The 23856-nt window shown below is 40.9% G+C and overlaps 1 protein-coding gene across 2 annotated transcripts; it reads left to right on the top strand.

Moving 5' to 3' along the window:
- Window positions 1-1054: 1054 nt before the first annotated feature.
- On the top strand, window positions 1055-5081 carry slc52a3-1 (solute carrier family 52 member 3-1). Of its 2 annotated transcripts, none has more exons than XM_067528592.1 (4): window positions 1055-1399; window positions 2043-3077; window positions 3933-4056; window positions 4635-5081. In XM_067528592.1, the coding sequence occupies exons 2-4, from the start codon at window positions 2071-2073 to the stop codon at window positions 4845-4847; spliced, it is 1344 nt and encodes a 447-aa protein (XP_067384693.1). In that variant the 5' UTR covers window positions 1055-1399; window positions 2043-2070; the 3' UTR covers window positions 4848-5081. The 2 variants fall into 2 exon arrangements, with proteins under 2 accessions (XP_067384693.1, XP_067384692.1); XM_067528591.1 differs by having other exon boundaries at window positions 1055-1403.
- Window positions 5082-23856: the final 18775 nt, after the last annotated feature.

The following is a 23856-nucleotide window of genomic DNA, read 5'->3' as shown; positions in this document are numbered from 1 at the left end:
AACATTGCTTACTAAATGCATGTTTATAGATAATAATGTACAGTTCTGCTAATATTTAGAAATAAAAATCACCTGCATGGTTGATAACTCTTAGTCTAGTCTGAGTATTAATTTATGGATGGATAATAAGTAAACAGGCCTCCAAATCTAAATTTAATACATCTAAATGTAATATTGTTTGTGGTCATATTTTAGCTCATTCTGATTGTTTGGCACATCATTTTGCATTTTCAGTGACTTTATAGTCTTCTCAGTGAAAAAGGCCTATTAAAGCGGTTAAATAAAAACTAACTGCCATAAATATAAGCAGTGCAAAGCGTGAGTGTATCGTTTTAAGCACATAGGAAAAAGCAGGTGTCGTCAGAGCAGTGATGTCCTATTACTGCACAATAAAGAAGCGTTATTTCCCTGGAATCATTTTGAAACAGTTAGTTGCACAAGACTCACCCCCTCCTACAAGTGAAACTCTTGAGGTTTACTTAAGTGACACAGCATGCTGTATAAGACACCAGCCACAAGTGGAGGGGGAGGGGGCATTCACACGCAGTCTATGGGAATAGCAGCGTGTCCTATTTCCCTTTTGAAGTAGCTCACTACGTGGATTTTAAGTGTTGTTTGAAAAAAGAGCACGACAAAGATGCTTATGAGAATGTAGAAGCACAATATTTAGAGCCGGTATGACAAAAGGAAAAATGTAAGCCATCAGGATAGCAAGGCCCCAGAAAGGTTCAGGAGCAGGACATTGGTTTCACGTCATCATTGGGAGTATGCCGAATTTGCTGTTTGCACTTCCTCTTTTAATGTTTCCAGCGGTGTGAAGAAAACTATCATTGGAAAACTTAAAAATATCATGACTCTTAGGCAAGTTGTGAAGTGTGTTTCACTTATGATTTCTTTAGTGGCTTTATTGAGGTTTATTTATGATCAGCTCATTGATAATGAGAATGTAAGTCACACTCAATCTAAAAAAAATTGTCCTTCATGTCTTTATTAGTTTTGACTGATCTCTATTCGATAAGGAGTTGCAAAGCAATGCAATCAACGACCCCCTTGTGATAACAATCCCATCTGAATGGGTGAAAAACAAACACTGCTGCACATTTTGTTTCTCTGCCAGCGCAGTGTGTATGCGAGCCAGAATGTCAAGGGTATCTCCAAGTGCTTTAACGACTGGACCTAAAAAACAGGTGGGCGCAGTAATGAAAGAGCTCGCTTGGTTAAAACACTGCCCTTTGTTATCCAGTGCAAGTGAACAGTGGCTACAATGGACTTTGACCTACAGAGGAGCCGTGTAACTCCTATCAGCGTGTGTCGGTAGAAACGGCAAAAGGAGGTGCATCACTAATCTGTGTAAGATGAAACAACTCCTGTTCAACTCCTGCAGGAACTGAAGAAGCTTGTAGGTACATTCCTGAACTAAATGTTTAAATGGCTGTTTATTTACACGTGGGATCACTACAGTGTATGGTAATAACTGTATTTTCTGGTCCTGGAAAGCATCAGAATCTGCACTAAAACCTCTTCAAATGTGTGAGAGACAGAACAAAGGGGCTCATATGGTTTGTTGGAGTTCTCCATAATGTGTGAAGGAGATTGTATGAGATGCTTGAAATGTGAGTGGTACATCGTGGGTGTGATCTGAAATGTCACTGGTTTTAGTGGTGTTAGTTTGCGTCAGGAGGGACTTGACTTTATCTGAGGAGAAAAACAGGTGTCTTTGACTTGCTGTATTCCATTAATCCACATGATGTTATCTGACCTCAGCTCGCATGTGCTTTCTAGAAGTAGCAAATTATGAACTATACTACTACTACTTTTTGGAATTGTTTTACATATATTTACTCGTTGTGTCTTTTTTTTTTTGTCATTTTCAAACAGCTTGTGGTAATTTTGTATTTCTTTTTTGGTCCTTTTGTAATTGTTTTAAGTTGTTTCCCTTTCAATTAACCATTTTGTTTCACAACGTATTACATTAAAAACCCTGCAGCTTCTTATTTTGGAATAATGTCTAACGGCTAAATGTAATGTGATTTTTCTTTAAGGTTTTCACTCCTCTCATCCAGCTTCAGCATGGCTCTGCTCATCCACGTCCTGGCCTGCGCCTTTGGCCTGGGCTCTTGGGTGGCGGTGAACGGTCTCTGGGTGGAACTGCCCCTCATCGTCAACATTCTCCCTGAGGGCTGGGAGCTCCCATCCTACCTGACAGTTATTATCCAGCTGGCCAACTTAGGGCCTCTGCTGATCACTCTCATGCACAAACTCTGCCCAGGCCATCTCAAAGAGCATGTTGCCATTTACTCTATCCTGTCCATTGGTGTCCTGTCCTGCATGCTGCTCGCCTTCTTCTGGGACAAAACCACAATTGTGGCCGGGGCATCGCACAGCACTGCCTTCTTCATCATTACATTCTTCCTCTCTCTGGTGGACTGCACTTCCTCTGTTACCTTCCTGCCTTTCATGATGCAGCTTCCACCAAAATACATCACCACATATTTTATTGGAGAAGGGCTAAGTGGTTTCATTCCTGGCGTCGTGGCTCTGGCACAGGGTGTGGGCATGGCCAAATGTGTCAACTCTTCTCAGACAGAAGGAAACCACACAGGCGAGAACATGTGGTCGTTACATACTGAGTATCTTCCTCCAAACTTTTCCACAGATGTGTTTTTTTTCTTCTTAGCAGCCATGATGTGTGTAAGTCTGGCAGCTTTTATTGCACTGAACAGGCTTCCTCGGACATACGAGCTGTCCTCTGAAAAGCTTGTAGCAAACACTGTGGTATGTGTTAGCTCTGGCCTGGATAACACTACAGCAGAGACTGGTGGTGAGGGTGTGAAGTGCCAGGGTGAGGGGGCAGTCCAGACCAGTCCTTTACTGACTGAGACAAAACACTCCCCGAACCAGGTGACCTTCATCTACTTTCTGATGGTGTGGGTTAATGCTACCACCAATGGCCTCCTGCCCTCTGTGCAGACGTACTCCTGTATGCCATACGGAAACCTGGCCTATCACCTCTCTGCTGCTCTGGCGTCAGTGGCCAACCCAGTGGCCTGCACCATTGCAATGTTTTTCCAAAACAGGTAAAAACGGATGTATACATTTCGAATTTTCGTTCAAAAATAAGTTCACAAAATCTCAAGAGTCTAGCTGCAGCGAATTTAAATAAGACTAAAACCAAAAATCAAGTATTGAAACAAGAGAAACAAGCATCCCAAGGTAGAACAAGGAGAACAAGTTTCTTTAGTGAAACATGTTGTTTAAAACGTTATTTTAAACAACATGTTTAAATACGCCAGCTATGATCAAATGTATTTCCAGCTATTAAATATTATGTGAAGTAAGTTATTGTTTAAAATTTTAAAAAGACTTAAAAAGTCAATAAAGTCACACACGCAGGTGTGTGTGTGATTGAGATGCGTAACCGGTGCACTACTGTTTATACGGTAGGAAGCATCTGGAAATAGGAAATATTATTTCCTGAGACTGATACGGTTTGACGTTACCAGTTCATGAAACATATTTATGGACTGAATCGACTCAGAAACCAAAATTACAGAACAGTTGAGTTTAACTTTGAAAAGTTAAAGGCCTGTATACCACCATTCGGCTATTTAAAGTTAAGGAAACATAATGTTATCAAGTGCTATTTATCTGAATGTAAGACCATTTATGACTTCTAGTTGGGCAACTTCTATGTTGCTATCAGAAGGATTAAAGCTGTTCCAGGAGACATGTTGATGATCAACTATCTAAATCTTCTAAATGGTTGTTAAGTAATTCCACTGTCTGTCCACTGGAGCTTAGAAAGAAAACACTGTACCCTCAGAACATAAGCACTAGTTCAGACTGCTAGAGTCTGCTTATTAACTTGCTGTAGTGCTGGAATCTGAGCTGTGGTTTTGTAAACTCTTCAAGTTCAACTCTTTTGTTTTTAGGTCACTGGTGTTTCTTGGTGCACTTATGGCACTGGGGACAGGATTTGGTAGCTATAACATGGCCATGGCAGCTATGAGTCCGTGTCCTTTGCTTCAAGGATCTGTGGTGGGAGAGATTATCATTGTAAGTGGAACACAGACGAGTTGTGCAAGAGGTGTGTGGACAGAAAACATTTCTCAGGCTCATGGCTTTACAAGAGAAATAGTTGTGGCAAGGTTCAGCTCCTCCTTTACAAAAGTCCCGATTACTGAGCAACTCGGCTTTCTCTTCTGACTGATGTAACACATCTGGGTTATTAATGTGTCTTATATACAGTTTAAGTGAAATTTGCAGACACGTATGATACTAAAGCATAATTCCAATTTGTTTGAATCTGGTGTATTTACCATGAATAAATCTATTAGGCAGCAGCATTGTTTTTTTTGCACTGAGACTAGTACGGGAAGCTTCCTACAGCTTCCTTGATAATAAAGATCTGTACTTGAATCATTTGAGGCACTTGTTTCTGAGTGCGACTAAAGTAATGGATCCAGGGAAGCTTGTACTTGTTTAACTGAATCCCAGTAAGGTAGAGGTAGAGAGGTAGAGAGTGCAAAGAGTGCACATTTATGGGAAAACACACCAAATTATCCTTTAGACCACTTCCCAGATGATCATGGAGATGAACTCATGACTCCACTTTGTTCCTCTGCCCTCACCAGGTGCTCTCATGGCTCTTCTTCACTGGAACTCTGTCTTATGTCAGAGTAATGGTAGGTGTCATCCTGAGAGACCGGAGCCACAGTGCCCTGGTCTGGTGTGGAGCTGCAGCACAGATAGGTTCACTAGTTGGCTCAGTCACTATGTTTCCGCTGGTTAATGTCTATGGTCTGTTTAAGTCAGGAGATGTCTGCAGCAGCCGGTGTCCTTTATAACAGGTAATTTGTCTCCCAGGGCACACGACTTTGCTGTTAGGACATATTAAACACATTTAGATATAATATGTTATATTTAATAACTTCCAGGTAGGCATTTTACTATCTTTGAACAGTATCCGTTTCCAAAGTTTCCATTTATGCTAAGCTAACAGGCTGCTGGCTAGAGTTTCATATTTGACCATATTTCCATTAGAAAGGTATCGATCTCCTCATCTCACTTTCAACAAGCAAGCACACAAGTATGTGTGTGTGTGTGTGTTAGTGTGTGTGAGTGTATACACACAAACACACACACACACACACACATATATATATATATATATATATATATATATATATATATATATATATATAAAGTCAAAGTTTCTGTCAAGTTATTACGATTTTACAAAGCTAACAAACACACAGAGACATATCAGCTGCACCAATTTGAAACAGTTTGCTTGTTTTTCCACTAGATGGCACAAGGACACTTCTGCAGATTAAAACTGCTCCGTCCCCATGGTACAAATAAATTGTGAACACCAACCTTTGTCCATGCAATACATCTACCATGAGAAATTAGGCTGTAAGCTAGAGATTTAATGCTGACATTTATACATCGATAATACAAGCACAGAAAAACTGTAAATAAAACACCTTAATGCTTTCATTGAATTACAGTAAATATAAGCATATGGACAGCTACATTATGGTTTCTGGGGGGAGTAATGTAAACGTCCAAGTACTGTGAAATACACTTGTACTTGGTAAACAAGAAGGGAACAATATCCCACTGCGGCTAATGTTAACTTTATACAGCTTTAATAGTTGAGCACATTTTAGGTTACTATTGTTTGAACATATTGCATTCATATGTGTACTTAGGGTTGTTTTGAAGTATTTTCATGTTCTGTTGTATTATACTTCTACTCCACCATATTTCCGAGAGAAAATGGTACTTGGTACTCCACTACTTCAATACTAAATTTAACTATCTAGTGTTAGTTCACTGTCAGAAATGTCAAATATGTAACTCATCTACCTTTTTTACTTCAGAGAAGTAAATAATAAGAAATTGGGGAGAGGTAAAAATCCATCCTTGTCAATCTATGTGCATATAAATAAAATGTCATCTATTACGGCCTCAGATTTGGTCAGTTCTCCTTGTGCTGAAAGTTCTACAGCAGGTACCTACCACATTGTCCCTCTGCTGGGGGGGTGGCACCCGGGGTGGCCAATCAGGTTTTGCGAGTAGCCATTGCCACCCGGGGCCACCTCTCTGGCTCGGCCTCTGTACTTGTAACAATGTAAATTTTGTAGTACTGGTACTTTTATTAAGTGGAAGATCTGAATACTTCTTTCATCACTAAGTGTAAATTGTGTATATTTAACAATGCTGCTGTGTTTTGGTTGCAGAAGCAGTACTTTTGATACTACTTATTTACAACACAATACACTATTTTGGCTGATAATACCTCTGTACTTTTAGGATTCACAAAGTAGGGATTTGATTTAGGATCTGAATACATTTACTACCAGCAGGATTACCTAAAATTGCTACCACCACTAAAACATAAAGTCATAAAGGACATAAAGTGACTGTTCTAACCTTTACAGAGGTAGTATTTCAAACAGGCCATGCTAATGTCATTGTCCACTTGTGATGCATGTGTGAGCCTGTCAAATACAGACAATAGCCAATAGATTAATAAGTAAAAAAATAATGGGAAATGAGAATAACAAACAAAAAGAAAAAGAATGACCAAAAGAAACCAGACAAAGATCCTATAAAATATCTGGTCCAAGACTCCATCATCCTTATCAAGGATGCTGCTGCACATCCTCTGAGGAGGATGAAGGGATGCTGGTCATCCATGGGAACTGGAGAGTGTTTTCCCATCAGCAGCTGTTCCTCATCCCTGCCCCCGTGCCCTTCAGAAAGAGAGCAAGAGGTTCACCGCTCTGGGGGTCTGTCAGGAAGCACAACGAAGGGGAGGAGGAGGTCTCTAATTACTGATGCTCAGCGGGGGCTTGATGGCTGTTGCTCCTGCCGCTGGTCACTTGGGAGCTTCCCTGACCCCGACACCGAGGAAAAACAATAAGATAAGAAAAGGAAAATAGGGCCACAATTAGCCCTACGTAGCCTCCAGGGCCCATGATCAGTGGAGGAGAAGCACAGATGGGACTTTCTCACTTGGATTTGCTGAATCTACATTGCAGAATGTGAAAGCTGCACAGAAATCACTGCAGTCAGATGTTGATACAGATTTGAAGAATGGGTTTGTATGAATTGTAAATCACTTGCAAACAATACATCACATTTACTATTTTTACCTTTAAAGGAAAAAATCAAGCCTGGACGTGAACTAGAGGTGTTCACCTGAAGATTGTATTTAAATGCTGTTCTCCTGTTGTTAACATGACCTTGAGTACACACTGTGTGTGTAATCAAAAGGATTTTCACTAAGCTTCATTAGCTACATTTCTTGATTGGCTGTGGGCTTTTGTGTGGAGACAAAACAAAGCGGCAAAGAAAAGTGTATCGTTTTCCTGCGAGTGTCAGATGGTCCCTTCGCTCCTCCAGCTGGTCAGGAGGGGCTGTGGCCACCTGGGCGCTGTGTCCCGGGCCTGTGAGATCCTGCAGTCTCCTCTGCCATGTGAAGACTCCACTTTACTGCGCCACTGAGATGTCCATCTGCTCAGGACGACACCTCCCGAATACCCCCGCCACCACCACAGCTCCCCTGCCTCCACCCAGCCACCGTGCCTCTCAGCTAAATGAGCAGTGTGTCAAATGGAAGGAGGATTTACCCTTCCCTTAACTGGATAATGAATTCACAGCACCATGATGCAATGAATGAGTGAACCCACCTGCACTCCTGCAGCTCAGCTCTGCTGAATCGACAGATATGTCACCTGTGCCTGATTTTGCGCGATCTTCTCAATCTAAGACACGAATGCAGAGTTCACTAAGTAGCAAGTTCACATCTGACAGTGTAAAAGCACGGCCACACTAAAGCAAGGTGAATGATTGTTCTCGGGTCGAAATGAAACAAGAGAAAGCGTTGATATTTGCTTCGGTGAACCCGGGTGCCGACAGATTTTGGCAGCTGATGTTCAGGTGAACAGCTTGTGGGTAAACCAATTGCTGATGCATGCAGACAATTCACAGCTCCGACAGCATCTCACAGCCTCTCTACCATCAATTTCCACACACAGCCCATTTAATAAATGCTGTCCATTTATTTGAAATTGGATGTGACAGCCCTCTGTCATTTCACTATAGTGTCTCGGAGCAGACAGTGATGCGCACAGGCCCACTCCTCGTTTTCTATCAGCAGGTATTGATGTTACTTTAATGAAGTGCCTAGCACTCCACCCTAGGAAGAGACAAGTCTGTCAGCATATGTAAATGCATTCTGCCTGTCATTGTTGTGGAGGGTTCAGCATGGGTCAACATAGATTCCCCATCTGGGAACCCTTTGTTCTGGGGCCCGACTGTACCACATAAGGAGACCAATTACAGAGCTGCACAGCAGGACGGGGGTGCAAACTTGTTACCCTGCTGTAGTGAGCTAATTATTGCCTTCACACTGTGGGTACGATGGCACCTGTGCGTCGAGGATGAGAAATAAAACGCCAGCTCATCTGTAGGCATATAGTTTTTTTTAAAAACTGTTTGCATGTCCAATAGATGACGCATGAATTTCTATTATATTGAAAACACTATTATTGTAGTCGGGGGGAAAGGTCATCCTAATTTTCCAATCATAAATAGCTAGTGAAATACTTCAATCCCAGCAGCGCTCTTTTACATTGTCAATGCAAAGGCAATTTACAAGCTACTGACTGCCAACCACATAACCTTGATGTGGTGTCAAGAAATGATTTATGAAAAGGCATCCTGCTCTCCCTGTCCTGAGTTGAGACCTGGCTGGACCCAGAGTGTTGACACAAAGCCCATATGGCCCGAGCGAACAGCCACTTGCTGAATTATCATTCATATCATAATATCTCAATGAGCTTTTGTTCCCGGTTCCTGATGAGAAGTTGGCAGTCTGTTCCTCGTCAATAGATTTCCAGCTTTTCGCCAAGTGTTTCAGCAGACATGCAAAAAAGCCTTGCCTCCACTCAAAGTCAAGAGGTGGAGATGTACGTTGGGTGTTTGATGACAAGTAAGAATGGGCAGGTTGACCGAAATAGGTGAGCCCACCTATTGCGTTATCAGGATTGAAAGTATGAAGCTATATTTTAGGATAAAAATAGAAACACACCTCTTGATGCATAAAAACACTATTCCCTTCTTGCTATGACCCCCTACGCTTACATCCAGCCCATTCATCTCCTTCACCCCACCCCCAGTGACCAGTCTAGCCCAGCTGCTAAGGGCTACCAGTCCCCCTCATGTGTGGGGCCAGTCAAGTGGAAAATGGCTACTACTGAGAGAGCCCACTTTAGAGAGCCATCATCCTTTGAAGGGACATGATGGCCTTTGACAGCCACAGTGTTAACATGGAGCCCACACTAACACAGCACTGCTATTATCGTGTTTACTAAAGCAAGAGGAGAGGAGAGGGGATCAAGGGGAGACCCTGTTGGTTGATGTTCAAATCCAGGGGTAGCAGGATGCTCATCTGAGCCGTGCCACGGTGGCACTGTGGTGAAACATGACATGGGATCACTCACATCCAGGTGGAGATTGCATTTCAACATGTCAGTCGAGCTTTCATTGAACAAGTGGCGATGTGTTATTGCGTGACATGATTCTTATCCAGCTGTTCACCTGTTTTGATCAGACGTTACAGTATAGCTAACATACACTCAGTTGCTTTGGCACACACATCCAATGGAAATTGATTCTTAAATCTATAACTAGTATTTTTTACAGCCTTTCTTGTTGCTTTCTAAAAGCAAACAAAAGTACAAAACCTTTCATCTAAAATGTAGTTTTTCATTTCAGAAAGCTTTCTTATTGACATGAGTTTGCTGATTTGTTTTTACATTTTATATTTCTGTTTCCTATTGAAACTGGTGTAAATAAGCTGGAGGACACTTGACATGAGAAATAGTGGGTAGAGCTCGTGAATCAAGCTGGATTCACAAAGATAGCTACTCATGTAAATTTTGAGTCTCGGTCAAAGAGTTTCAGCAGTATTTGCTTAATTCCTTATTTGTGCGCTATAATTATTCATATTAATTTGATAATGACTAATGCCTGAAAAGTCTGTGCAAAGAGAAGCAAAGCCTAGCAGAGCACAGTGTAGTGGGGGAAGGGGGGGTGGGGGGGTGGTGGGGGGAGCTGGGCAGATATGTGTGAACTGATGTTAAGTCTCATGCTAGTGCTAGTTCAAGGTACATATTGTAGCTTTACATATAAGTGCAGTACAGGAATATATCTTGGCAAACCCAATAAAAAAGTAATAGAGCAACATTGTCCTTAGTTTGTGTTTTTTTTTTTGTCCACCCTGTTTAAATCAATGAAATGACAGACTAAATAACATAAACACCTCTCTGTTTAATGTACTACAGTTCAACAGCAGCACAAATGAAGTTCAGGATCTTGTGTGTACATAATAAACTGAGTCTACATTGTTACGATGAATAAAAGCCACTTTAAGTGATGATAATGTTATTTTAGAGCCAGTAGTGAACCTGACAAAAGTATTTACTTTTGACATGACTTTAATGTTGTGAGTGACTGTGGGGCAAATGCAGGACAAATGAAGAATAATATAAAAATAATAGGGTGTAAAATGCAATTTGCTCATTAGCTGACGCAGTGTGATCTAATCCACCTTTGACTTCATGCAATGTGTGCAGTTAAATTTATGGATTCAGGTTGGATCCGCGGCAGATGAAAGGCGAAGCCGTCGCATCCCACCGCCCTCTTGCTGGCTCGACTCCAACACTGGCTGACTGCTGATCTATAGCTGTAACTTCACGCCGATCTCACAGCTCCGGCACATGTTGCTGCAGGACACACGTGGAGCTCCGAGTGAGCAACAGTGATTTTAACCGCAACAAATGGTCGAGGTATGTCGTTATCCAGATTTTTGGTGAAGGGATCATTACCTGCCACAGATGCCACTGTTGTTTTGTGTATCCATTTGTCCTGAGGCTAGTATAATGCCGATACTTGAAAGGAGCAGGAGGTGTCTTTGTGTAGATGCGCACCTGATCTTAGTAATCAGTTGGCAGCTCTACCCTCACACAAATCTCTCAGGCTCTGCCTCAAGGCCCTCCATCTGTTGCTGCAAGGATCTGTGGCTATGGGTCAATGTGCCTGTGTGTCGGTCTGCATCTATCTGTGTGCACGTGTGTGTCAGGAGTGAGGGGCCGGACAAAATATGCAACTTGTGTTTTTGTGACCGTTGTCACCTCCGGGAGCAGGGGTGTAGCTCTCTCACCCTCTCTGTAGTCATGAAACTGATATTTAAAGCAGACAGAGGTGACAAACAAATGTGGCAAGACCCTCGGTGTGTAATTACTACAAACGTAGGTTGCATTTGAACGCTGGCGGAGACGTTGTGATTGTGATGAAACAGGCTTATTACAGCCTTTATTTTTGCCATAACCTGATGTATGTGAAATGAGGGAATCCAGGGGTAAAAAGGACAAAAGAATGCTTTCTTTGGAACATAACAGATTTTCTTTCCTGCTGAGTTCGCATTATACAGCTGTTCATGAGCATCTTATCTTCTCTGAGAACATTAGCAGAGACTTCCGACGGTGGTGTTGAATGCCTTCAGCATTAAATACTGCAAGCGTGTGTGTTTTTGTGAGGGAAAATGCCTAAACATTGTACCCAGTGTTTTATTAAAGCGAAATTCTACTGGAAAAGCAGTGAAAAAGAACATAAATGTAAAATGTAAATGATTATGGCTGAAATGTAAAATGTCCTCACATACAGGATTTTCCCACAACATTTAAAAAACACATGAGGATAAAGCAAGGTAACAAAAATCAGCCTTTAGATATATGGGTTACATCCATGCACCATGGATATTCAGTAGGGGGTCTGCCCTAGATTCAACAAGCTCAGCTGCTAATAAATCTCAAACCCGCACGTGATTTAGATTAGCTCTGTAAGTTTTTTGTTAACATATTACTAATGATACATCATGCTGCGTGTCCAAAGGTGGACCCCGCCAGCTCACCTTGGACAGATTGCGCAGTGACAGCTGGGATAGGCTCCAGCCCCCTGAGACCCAGAACAGGATAAACTACAAATAGTGGATGGATGAATGTTATGTCTAAGCTTTTAATTGTCCCGGCCTGTTATGCTCCTTTAGCTTATCGCAGTGAACTTTTAGCTTAAATTAAGACACACGGTAATGTCAGGATGCTTAGTGTAAGTGGAAAACTGTAGATACACTCCTCAAATTCAGGTAGCGTACTGTGACTCTCAAAGATGTTTTCACTTTTTTAAGCCTTTAAAGCACTTGAAGCTTTTATCTCAACTTTTAATTATCTAACTTTACTGAGTGAGGTTGAGAGGCCATAACATATCTGGGTTATACATTACAGAAAAGAATTATCTGCCTGCAAAGATCTCATGGGATTGTGATTTTTAATACTACTGACCTTGTAACTATTGAACCTGTCAGAGGGATAACGTAACCTGATTTAAGGTGGTGATGGCTCTGGTCATATTCAATGTACATATAAGAAAATGATAAATAATTGATAGTGGAAAAGAACCCCTACTTTGTTTCATTTATTTGTAAATAAACATGTTTAATTTGTTGCATTTTCAATCTGTGTGACCTTTGGGTTTTGTATTTCCTTTTAATTGGCATCAAATGACTCTGGCTGTTCAGTAGAAAACCAGTGTGGGTTTTTAGGCTTTAATTATTTATTTCAATATCTCACACAGATTATTGATTACTTCCTGCACTACTCTTTAAGTACTGTACCTGAACATAACATGCTGGAGCCCTCTCTCCTTGTATCCTCTCACTTTAACGTGATTTACTTCATTATAGGGATTTAGTGCAGCAGAGAATGTCAAATGCAAAGTTAACCTCTGCGCTCCAAAGTGGCTCTGTGCCAGTTATGAAAGGACACAAACATAGACACACATAGACACATCTCTACGATGACGACAACTGGCAAAGTCCCCAAAGACTCAGACCGCTGCTGGATCTATCTGTACACTCAATAAATCTGCGAGCCTCTGTTTTAGACACCCACACATCGCCATCCAGTGTCCTTGAAAGTAGCTAAAGCCATATCAGTTCACAGAGTGAGATCCATCCACTCTGCCACAAGTGAATGAGTTACTGAGAGCACGTTTAATTGTGCAGAGAATGGGTCCTGTCCATTCCACAAATAAACTGAGAAAAGACTCACAGATCATTTCAAACCCACACTCCGAACGTGTCTTTTCATTGGAAAGCGAACTGCGAGGACAGCCAACAATCCCATTGAGAAATTAGCAGGGCCCCCTGTGCTTTCCTCCCCTTTAATGAATAATTCAGTTGTCAGGCAGAAAGCAGAACGAGGAGACCTTGTCACTGATGACTGACTCAGCACGCTGTGGCCTGAGAGTGACACTCTTAGCCTGAGCATCGCATCCCGTTCACTCAGTAACAGGTTGTGGTACCAAAGCCAGTGTCCTGATTTAGTAGCCACAAGATCGTCAGAGCCCAGAGAAATTAGAGAGGAGGGGAGAACAGTTGCTCCCAGAAATGTACTGCAGATCAGAGCAGTGTGTGAAGCATGTGAACAACGCCAGCGTGAGATACTGATGGTTCCATCAGACTGAAATAGCTCAAGGATGTAACTTAGTGATCATCTTCCTTTTTACTCTAGTGCCAACAAAAAATCGAATGTATTGTTTGAAGAATCTGAGCATTGACTGTCACTTTCTAGGGTTAATAAAAATGTTGCTGTTGGCAGGTCACAGGTGTTAATGTAAAATCTTTGAATAATGTAATGACATACAAAAATTAAACATTTCTTCTTCCTATAAACTAAAATTATTGTGGTAAGCACAGTATCACTCTGTAATACCACTGGGCAGAGTCTCCCCAATTTAGTAGCTACAGGTGCTAATACAATGTGTCATACACATATTTAATTAACTTTTAGGCAAATAGACATACAAATATTTTAAAATCTATATTTTTTGTATAGATTGGGTCTGTGGCTTGGTTTGGATTGTGTATAGATTGGAAATAAATACTGAATCCCTAGCTCCTAATGCAGTTTCCCTTTGTTGATGGTCCAGTTATCTGTTAGTTCATAGAGAACATAATTTAGTATGTATAAATCAAAAGGCCTGTCTTCTTTTCCGGTTCTATATTCTTAGAAAAATTCTTCACTTGCAGATGTATAAAACAATAACTGTCTGAATCACCTAATACATAAAACTGCACATCATAGCCAGTGGGTGGCTTGCTGAGCGGTGTCACAGGTCAGAGATTTTCCTTTGGTCGTGCCAAATTTATCAAACAACATGGGTGAGAGAAGTAACCAAATACCTCATACATCTAAGGTGCTAGTAGCTCATTTCTATTTCTTCCATCAATAAACATAATCATTTCATAAGAAAATTGCAGCCTGTATGAATCAGACCAAGACACATTTCCATCTATCCAGGGGGCTCAGTTCACACCGAGCGAGAGGCAAAGCACACCCTACACGCAAAAACAAAACCCAGCCTGTCACGATGAGGATAAATATAGCAGATTAAATTAATAGTAATTATACTCTAAAGATATGTTTTGTGGGCATACATTTCATAATGATACAGTGTGTCAAGTGATAGCAGAAAGAAATGTAAGTTTTTAGTTTCTTTTACCTGTACAGCTTTTCTGCCTCTTGCCCAGAGCGTGCTGACAGAGGTGTCACTCATAAAGTGAGTGTTGTAGCCAGAAGATGAGATAATGGTCCACACAATGGTGACACTGGCACCGATCGTCAGCGGTTCTCCCCAGTGCCACCAAAACTTAGATTGCGGTCGTGCTTTCGTTATGTAAAGAGGAAGTGGGACACTGTTTTATCGAGATGCACATGAATGCCTCAATGATTTTTTGATTTTGACTTTTTATAGCTGACTTGACAACCACTGTGAGCTTAAAATTTCATCAACAGAAACCAAAACATTACTGTCAGTCTTCCTGATAAAGCGTAGCACCAATCACTAGTGATGTAGAAAGAAAGATTAAGTGACAACAGCCTTCTCCCAGACATGAAAAAGCCTTTTGCTGAGAATTCAAACAGGTGTCATACTGGTTTCTGAGAGGCAAAACAAATGACAGGCTACTGAGCCGTAAATAGCACAGCAGACGATGGGAGATTGGCCATATGTCCACTGTGTGTGTGTGAGCGCCAGCTACACTGGCTTGGTTTGAGATTGGGTCCTTTTGGGAACATCCCAGTAAAAGCTCCTCTGGGATGGAGAGGGAGTCAGCTACAGCATCCATTCACTCAGCTGAAATGCTTAAACAGTGCACTTATCTCCTCTGAGGTCTGGATTTATTGAAATTAGGATTCAGCCCAATGCTATCTATCTGATGTTTTGGGGGGAATTTGGCGAATCACTGTTGCTAGGACACAAATGTCACATACATTGAGAAAGCAACAATTGATCCAAAATGTTGTTGAAGTGTTATATCATCTTGAAATTCCCATTTGTGTACCTCATTAGACCTATTCATGTCCCCTGTCTATATTCACTACCAACAGAGTGCAGGATCTTGAGGCTCCAGTGTTTTTGTGCGTGTGTGTGTGTGTGTGTGTGTGTGAGCGTATGGGTGTTATAGCAAGGATAGGGACTTCTCTGAGGAGCACACAGCTCCATCTGGGCCAAAATAATTGGTCTGCTATTCACATTCAGCAGTGTAATAGCCTCTAGCTATTCCTACAGTCACACATGAACTAGTTACATCCAGAACAATCAAAAGATGAGTTGACCCAAGTGGCATTTGTTTCACTAGGGGTTATCTAGACAACATGGGGAGAAAATCTAACCTGGTTTGATGGGATGCATAAGAAGATAAATCCTTTTCTGATTGAATCTGCCAAACATTATCCACAGGAGTCCAGTATGCAGCCTTTAGCGGGAGATTTAATGTTTCTGTAATGCAGAAACGCAGATTGTGTGAGACTATGATGTTAGAATGAAAAGAGTCGTGAATCTCAGCAAATCACTGCATCTTGCGCTGAGATGAACTGCCATTAATAGAACCTGCTGCACTTTGAAAAAAAAAAAAAAAACTGCCTTTGTTTCCATGAGAAAGGCCTACAGCAGTCCTGTGCTGTGAAATGTATGCAGTGAATCAATTACAGTGACAGCTTATGCTGAATTATTATCATGTGGAATAATTACATGCTAGTACCAACCAATTGTCAGTGCAATGATATTAACATCCACAGTAACATGTTCACTGTATTTGTGCACAAACATTTCTGTGGCACCCACAGAAACCACACCTATAATAAAAGGGGTCTATTGCTCTTTTAAAGCCATTCCTCACCGCCATCTGTGCAGTGGGACTACTGTAAAGCCCCTGATGTAAAGGTAAGCTGCCGCTGATGTGTTTCCTGTTTAAAAACACCTATAATTACCTGTGTGATGGAAGAAAGCACCCTTCATCATCTGATCATTCCTCAACAAGATAAATATGGTGGTCAAGGCATTTAGAGACAAATGCTATCCTCTTGGTGGCGAGAGTTTGGAGTGGTGTATTTATCATGGTTTGAAGTGGTGTCTGAGTCTAACCAAAGTACTGATTATTCAGACTGAAGAGGAGCTGCCAGCCCATTACCTCACGGAAAATAACAATGTGAACACCCGCCTCCCTGGCCTTTCCCAATGTAGTCTGTCAGAGCTTGTCAGCTGCAGCACCATTCATTCAATCTCAACAAGGACCATGCTCCAGGATTCATTCCTCGCCCTGCACTATCTCTCCATGCGCTGCCTCACATTACCTCCCAGTGTCTTGCAGGTTGCCCCCACCACCTCCACTTTCAGCCCCACCCCACCCTCTCACTTCCTCCCTTTCTGCAAGCTTCTGCCACTCCACCCCTCCACCCTTTTTGGTCCTGATGAGCCATTGTGAGATTCAAGCAGATGGATGGGGAACAAAGGGGTGAGAGGGGGGCCCCCTCTGCCTGTCCCCCTTGTATCACTGCCAACCAGGCTCTGGGTAATCTTCTCAAGCTTTCACGGCGGAGCAATGAATAACCTCAGCCTCCTCTCTCAGACCCAGGCTCCGCTACAGCCGCCCCCCTCTTATCTCACCCTCTGCAGACTTACCAGGGCCGGCTGCTCCCCGGATAGCATCTCTCACCCTCGCTTTCTACTCACTGTCTCTGCCCTCCACACCCAATCAGGGTTTTTTTTTTTGTTTCTAGGGGTGTGTTACAAGGCCCAGAGATTAATTGGGGCTGTGGCTGGATGACATCTGGTCCCAGCCTCATAGAAGTCCGGGTCCTGAGGTCTTCCCAGTTAATAATGAAGTATATACAAGTTAATTTTTCTCATCAACAGAGCATTAATCAGAGCTTCTTCACTGGTCACCTCCATACTTTTGTGAGGATTGTTCACAACACAGTCAGGTAACAGGTACATTTTATTATCACAAATTGCTAAAGAAGCTAAAAAAGAACTGGTGATGCGAACTGTAAAAGAAAACCTGTTTCCCAATGCACTTCAGTGCACTCTGACATTGAATACCCTGAGCATGACTTAGCCACTTCCTCTCCCCAAATAACCCAAACAGCTCCCTGTATAATGCAATACAATTAACAGCCCATTTACATTTTATAAAAATAATATTATAATTGGCTTCTTGTGTAACTTAATCAGGGCATTTTCTACCGAATTTGTGAGTCAACTGTTGACATGAGAAGAGAAGCTCTGCAGTCACTAATAAGAGTTTTATTCTGCAGCCTCTACACCAAAAAAAAATCCACCTTTTCTGCTTAAAAGAACCAGCTCAAACACTCCACAGCTTCCTTGCATGACCCTATTAAAATATTGAGCATGTACTTAAGTGCTATTTGGCCAAGTGTCATTTAGGCTGAAGGACCCTCCATCCACAAAAGACGTCTTGAAGTGACTGGATCAGAGCTGGTAGTTAATCACAGAAGAATACACAGGTGTTGAATTATTTACTCCTGATGAAATATTTATACCTTTGTCCCACAATCTACTAACTACAACTATGAAATAGGTTTACAGTCACACTGAGAGCAGAAACCATGTTTGTGAATCTCACTAACTTTATATTTGCTGAGTTTACTAACAATTTGCCAAAACTCTAAATACAAATGGAACAGGTGGTTATTTGTGATTCACTTAAGTGAATCCAATGTTTGCTTCACGGAGATTTATTCTGCACAGAGGTGATCAGCTGAACCTGGACCTTGTGCTAAGTTCTCAATTTTGCTATCTTAAATTATAGTTATATTGACTTTGGGGAACCATTTGCTTAAATCTACAAGATTAGCTTATGATTAATACTGGACACTTAATCCGTTGTTCAAACTAGACTGTAGCAGAGAGGACATGACATTTACTTTCTTCTCTTCCAACATCTGCCACCTGCTGTTGTGTTACAGGGCTACTGTGCTGTAAAACAGCCTGTGAATGTAAATGACAACATCATGCATGCTCATATCCTTTGTCCTTTCAAAAATGCCACATATAGTGCAGGTGTATCTCTTTCATGCAGGACAAATGTTGGCAGTACACAAGTCTGTCAGAGGCATTTACGTGACATGAAAGACCAAGTAAGCTCTTGGAGCTGCTTTGCGGAGACTTCAGTGCTAAACTACAACAGTATAAACAAGATCGACTGAGAGGAAATTTACTGATGCAATAAGTAAAATCATTATTATACACACATTAATATGTTTGCAATTTACCTAATTAACTAATTGGCAGATTCTAGATCGGGACTGACGTGATCTACCTTCTTTTGCAAATAAAAAATTCTGTAACCATGACTACACATTTCACATACATATTTCATGATCACAGCATATGATGACCATGTTTCACTTCATCCCTGGTACACTTCAGAGTGGCCTACATATCCATTTTAATAGCGGTTTTATTTTCATAATATTCAAATCTACACGAGGGGGCCTGGTGGCTCAATGGGTAGAGCATCGGGGTAGAGCAGTGGGATCGAATCCCACCCCACCAGGTGTGGCCCCACCCAGCCAACAAGGGCTACCTTGGTGCCTTGGTACCAGTCCCAAACCCGGATAAAAACTGGGAGGGTTGTGGCAGGAAGGACATCTGGTGTAAAAACTCATGCCAAAGTAACGGGTTCGGCTGTGGCGACCCATAAAAGGGAGAAACAGAAATCTTTTGACCTTTGACATGGTCCTATCACTCAAGGTATTTAGTGAAAACAAAACTAACAAAAAAAAACAAGAAACATGTTACTTGATTTAACAAAACTTAAAATTGCATATTAACAGAGTCAAGCTTGCTTTATGACTAAAGCATTATAGCCAAAACATTTTCACTTCTGAGCTTCAGACATACTGAATCCATAATACAGACTTACATTTCCTCACATTGAGATTGCTGAGAGCTCAGACTTTGCAGATTACAGTAGCTGGACAAGAAATAAAAACGCAAGAAAGAGATCGTTCCCACCTTGCAATGCCACAGGTTCAAACACTTACAAAGCGCCACATTACACAGAAATGTTTTGGCTTTTCCCATACCAAGATGTAATTTTCGATTTGTGAAACAACCTGCTAAACTTAGATTAGCAAAGTCTGGATGTTTTTGTGAATTTGTTTCAGAAGAAATAATTTAATTGAATAATTCTATGTGTATGTAGTTTAGTGCTGGAATACATTGTGTATGCATGAACTGACCGATACTGCATTTTCATGTATGCATATGAAACTTTGTATGCCAGGTTTCTTGCACTTCATGTAAAATAATTTAGAATATCTGGTTTTGATTAAATGTATTACAAATACAAATATAATACAGTGATAATAATTCTCATTATTTAGTAGCTTTATATAAAAACCGTTACACTAGGCTGTACTGCACAATGTGATGTTACACCTCAGTGGCAGCTGTTTTACTGAACATGAACAAATCTGCTAGAAATGCTTCACTTTTATAAACATGTCATAAAATAGTTCAACATAGGCTTTTAAAAAGTGTGCTTTTTTTGTTACTGTCTGTATTACCTGTCAGATTAGTGTATCTTCATATGACACATAAATAGAGCTACCACCAGACATTTATAGATATCTATGAAAGACAATGAGAAACACAGAACTGTAGCCTCATTTAGACAAAAAAGGTTTGCTGGTTTGCAGACATCCTCACGTGACACTTCAGTCACAGACTGAGCTGTTGTTTATACATAATTCCTTTGTAGTTTCAGGAGCTTATTCTGTCGTTGATCATATTCTCTTCCATCTATGTTCAGAAGCTGACCTGTTGTGCAGAGATGTGCATATTTACTCTATTCATAGGCTCCACACAGCACACATGCTACAGGCACATATTCATTACTAAGTAGCCTGTGGCGACTGTCATGTGCAGACAATGGTGGAAGACAAAAACAGTGTATCTACCACACAGGAAATCTTCCATACTTGTAGCCACACTATGGAGACAGCACTCCCAAATAGCGTTTTTTTTTAATCATATTCACATAATCTTGTGAGAGTCGTATTTGGAATCGCAGATAAGCCTCCTTATGTTGCTCAAATATTACTGCAAATGAGCACGTCTGAGAAATGTAACACCTTGCACAGACTCTTGCATTTTAATTTCGGTGGCATCTGTGACCAGTCCGTCAAGTCCCTAACCCCCTTGGGGGACCCCCAACCTATCTGCTGCAGACCCCCAAAACCCAGGAGGAAGGGAGGAGGGGAAAGCAGGGACACATTTGATTGATGATGGTGTGAATTAAGCAGAAAGAGATGGAGAGAATCCTTTTATCAGGCCAGAAACACGAGTGGATTAAAATGTAGTTGTACAACCCCTCTATATAATGCAGCAGCCTGGGCGCATATCACAAGGCACCAGAAGCCAAGATGAGAGTCGCTTGTTATTATTGCCCCCAACACAACCCAACACATGAAACTTTGCTGATGTGAAACAGGGCTGAAAATAGAGCTGAAATGATTGGTTGATCAATAGAAAAGTTTCTGAAAGAATGTTGACAACTGATGAATTCTTGTGATTATATTTCAAGCCAAAATACAAAACGTTTGCTAGTTTTAGACTTTGCTTTTAATATAGTGAATTATTTTGTGTAATAGAAATCTGAACATTTGAATGTCATTTTGAACTCAAAGTACAAAATTTTAAATCCACAGTTTTCTGACGTGAGAGAGAAAAGAAAGAATAACCTAAAAACAACAAATAAAGTAATGGCAATGGTAATAGCTTTACAGCTTAGTACGTCATATAGATCCAGATGATTTCTTTTAATGACAAAACCTTACAGCGTTTGGACAAATGTTAAACTTATCACATTCTTTGAGATTTTGACACTAAGCATAAAAAGCCTTTATTTATTAGAAGAGTATAGATGACACGGTAGTTGAAGTGATAATGTTGGAGGGAAAAAGTGTTAGCATAAATGTAACAATAGAGTATTATGCTAAATTCTGTGAAGACCTTTCTTTTTCCGCTAGTCATGCAGGTAGAAGCCCTATGATTTTCCCTTTAACAGCATCATTGAATCCTTCATGACCACCTTAAAAGGCCCTAATGGACTTGCAGCATGTCTCTGTCTGGCAGTAGCCTCTGTGCCTGACTCTACAGCTGCTCTGCTGATGTTTTGTGCCCCTGCATAATTTATTGCCTGCTTTGTAGGCCTCTTCTTGCACATCCCCTTCTTGTGGTGCAGGTGAGAGTTCAGCTGTTTGGTTTAACACATCACTGAGAAAGGACTCAGACCTGGCTCCACAGCAGCAGACCCCACATGTGACAAATGCAATTAGAGGGAAATATGCAATTACTGCAGTCCCCACTCTCTCATGTGGCCAGACAAGGACAATTTGTCAGTGAGGCCCCAGTGGTATGTCCTGGGCCTGGATAGGGACCTGCAGGTACCATTGTCCCTGCCTGCTTCTCACGAACTAGCCTGTGGTGTTGGATGCCCTGAAGCCCATGGGAGATCTGGCAGGGGAAGATGTATGACCATAGAGGAGATACTGGGTTCAACAATCAAAGCAAACCTCTTGTCTTTCACTGAATGTTACATGCCATCCTTTTCTCTTGTAGAGGGGCCACATCTAAACACTACTGGCTGGAGGAAAAATACTGAACAATTAACAGAAGTGTCAGTTTCTTTATTTTTTTAATTAGATTTTAGCTGAATTTCTACATATAATCAAAAACCAAAAAGCATAACACATGTCAACATGAAATTCAAATAAATAAAAAAATAAAAAAAACTGTTTGGTTATTTCTCTAAAAAGTAAAAAAAAAAAAAAAAAAACACCCTAAAGGCCCAACTCCAATTCACCCCAAAAGAAACAGTTTATTCTAAAAAAAATATATGTATCCATGCTGCAAATCAAATACCATGTCATCAAAAATGAATAGTACGGGCGTGTCTGTAAATATGTAGCTAGAGCCAGCAGTAGGTTAGCTTCACTCAGCAGAACTTAGCTCTGTCCAAATGCAGCAAGATGCACAGTGATACCACCAAAGTTCAAAGGTTGTGTCAATTGGACATATCTGGTCCAGTTTGCATGATTCAGAGATGCTTGTAGGTGGACTGAGTAGCGAAACTGTTCCAAACATTCGCATGCAACATGAAAAAGCTGCCCAATTATAATTCAAACAGTGATATTATTGATCCAAAGACAAATTAAATTACCGTCACACACTGTACTGTGAATCAATTTACTTATCAGATCCAATATAACTACTGTAACTGGACAGCTAATAACATGCTTGTGCTAATGAGTCATAATCGATCTCACAGCTTTTTTATATTTGCATCCTGCACCATTTAATTCCTGATTTTGAATTAGTTTTAGTCTTACTGTGATGAAAGTGTAATTTAGTTTTAGTCAAATTGTAGTGATTTAAATGTATTGCTTTTAGTCTAGTTTTAGTCAGTGAAACAAAACCTTTTCATGCCGACGTGCAGCTGAATTTTTATGGTATATTCAGCTGTTGTCAAATCGTCTTGTCTAATTCTTAGTGGTTTAATTTAGTTCATAAACAAGGTAATGTCAGGTGACAGAGAAAGAAATTTCCTGAATGTTAGAAGCTTCCAATGATGCAACAGGCCAAGCAGCTGAATCAATTTTTAAAACACAGTTATTTTGGGTGGAGGAGGAAACAGATTCTTCTGCGGGTGTAGTCAAAGGTTTTTCTTTCAAAGGATACTTTTTTTAGTTATCTGACTCTTTAACTGCCAAATGCTTCATGCTTTTCATTAGCTGGCTGTTGTTTGGTACTAAGCAGACTGTGTAGAGTATTTTATGGAGCTTTTTCTCTGAAAACAACCGTTGCTGTGATTGTAACTGGCACAATGAAAGTGATGAGAGTAAACCAAAGCAGTAAATTCAACTATGGACTAGACAGCCAAACAATGAGCTGAAAGTCAACACGGGGTGAGAAGAAAGACAAATTTGAGTTATAATTACCTGTAGCTTCATCGTTATGAGTGATCTCTTTTTACAATTTGACACTTTTATCATATTGCTCTTTCATACAGTATTATTGTAAAATATTGGTTATAGCTACTTCAATGTTCCCTGGGATCTTATTTCATGGAGACTTGATTAATAACGTTGCTTTTGTATTTCTTTTGTTGTCAGCTCATCCTGATAATAATAAAAGCAGTTTTATATCAGTGCAAGGCCACAGACTAAGACACTTGTCTCAAGTGAAACACTGGCTGACAAGTGAAGTACATGACCTGCTGCATGCCTTTGTCCCCTCTTTGAATGGACATGATAGATAGAACTGGAGCAATGCAGGCCAAGATTATGACAATTTGAGCACTGACCTGGTTTTTACTGTAGCCATCATAAAACACAGCACCAGCGTCCTGGG

This window comes from Channa argus, chromosome 13, assembly GCF_033026475.1.
Source record: "Channa argus isolate prfri chromosome 13, Channa argus male v1.0, whole genome shotgun sequence".
NCBI lineage: Eukaryota > Metazoa > Chordata > Actinopteri > Anabantiformes > Channidae > Channa > Channa argus.
Note: the sequence above shows the minus strand (reverse complement) of the source record. Positions and strands in the feature narration are given on the sequence as shown.

Coding starts and splice junctions, on each gene's coding strand:
- slc52a3-1 (XM_067528592.1), top strand. CDS start 2,071: ATGGCTCTGCTCATCCACGTCCTGGCCTGCGCCTTTGGCCTGGGCTCT. Junction 3,078..3,932: donor GCAATGTTTTTCCAAAACAG/GTAAAAACGGAT, acceptor TTTTGTTTTTAG/GTCACTGGTGTTTCTTGGTG. Junction 4,057..4,634: donor TGGTGGGAGAGATTATCATT/GTAAGTGGAACA, acceptor TGCCCTCACCAG/GTGCTCTCATGGCTCTTCTT.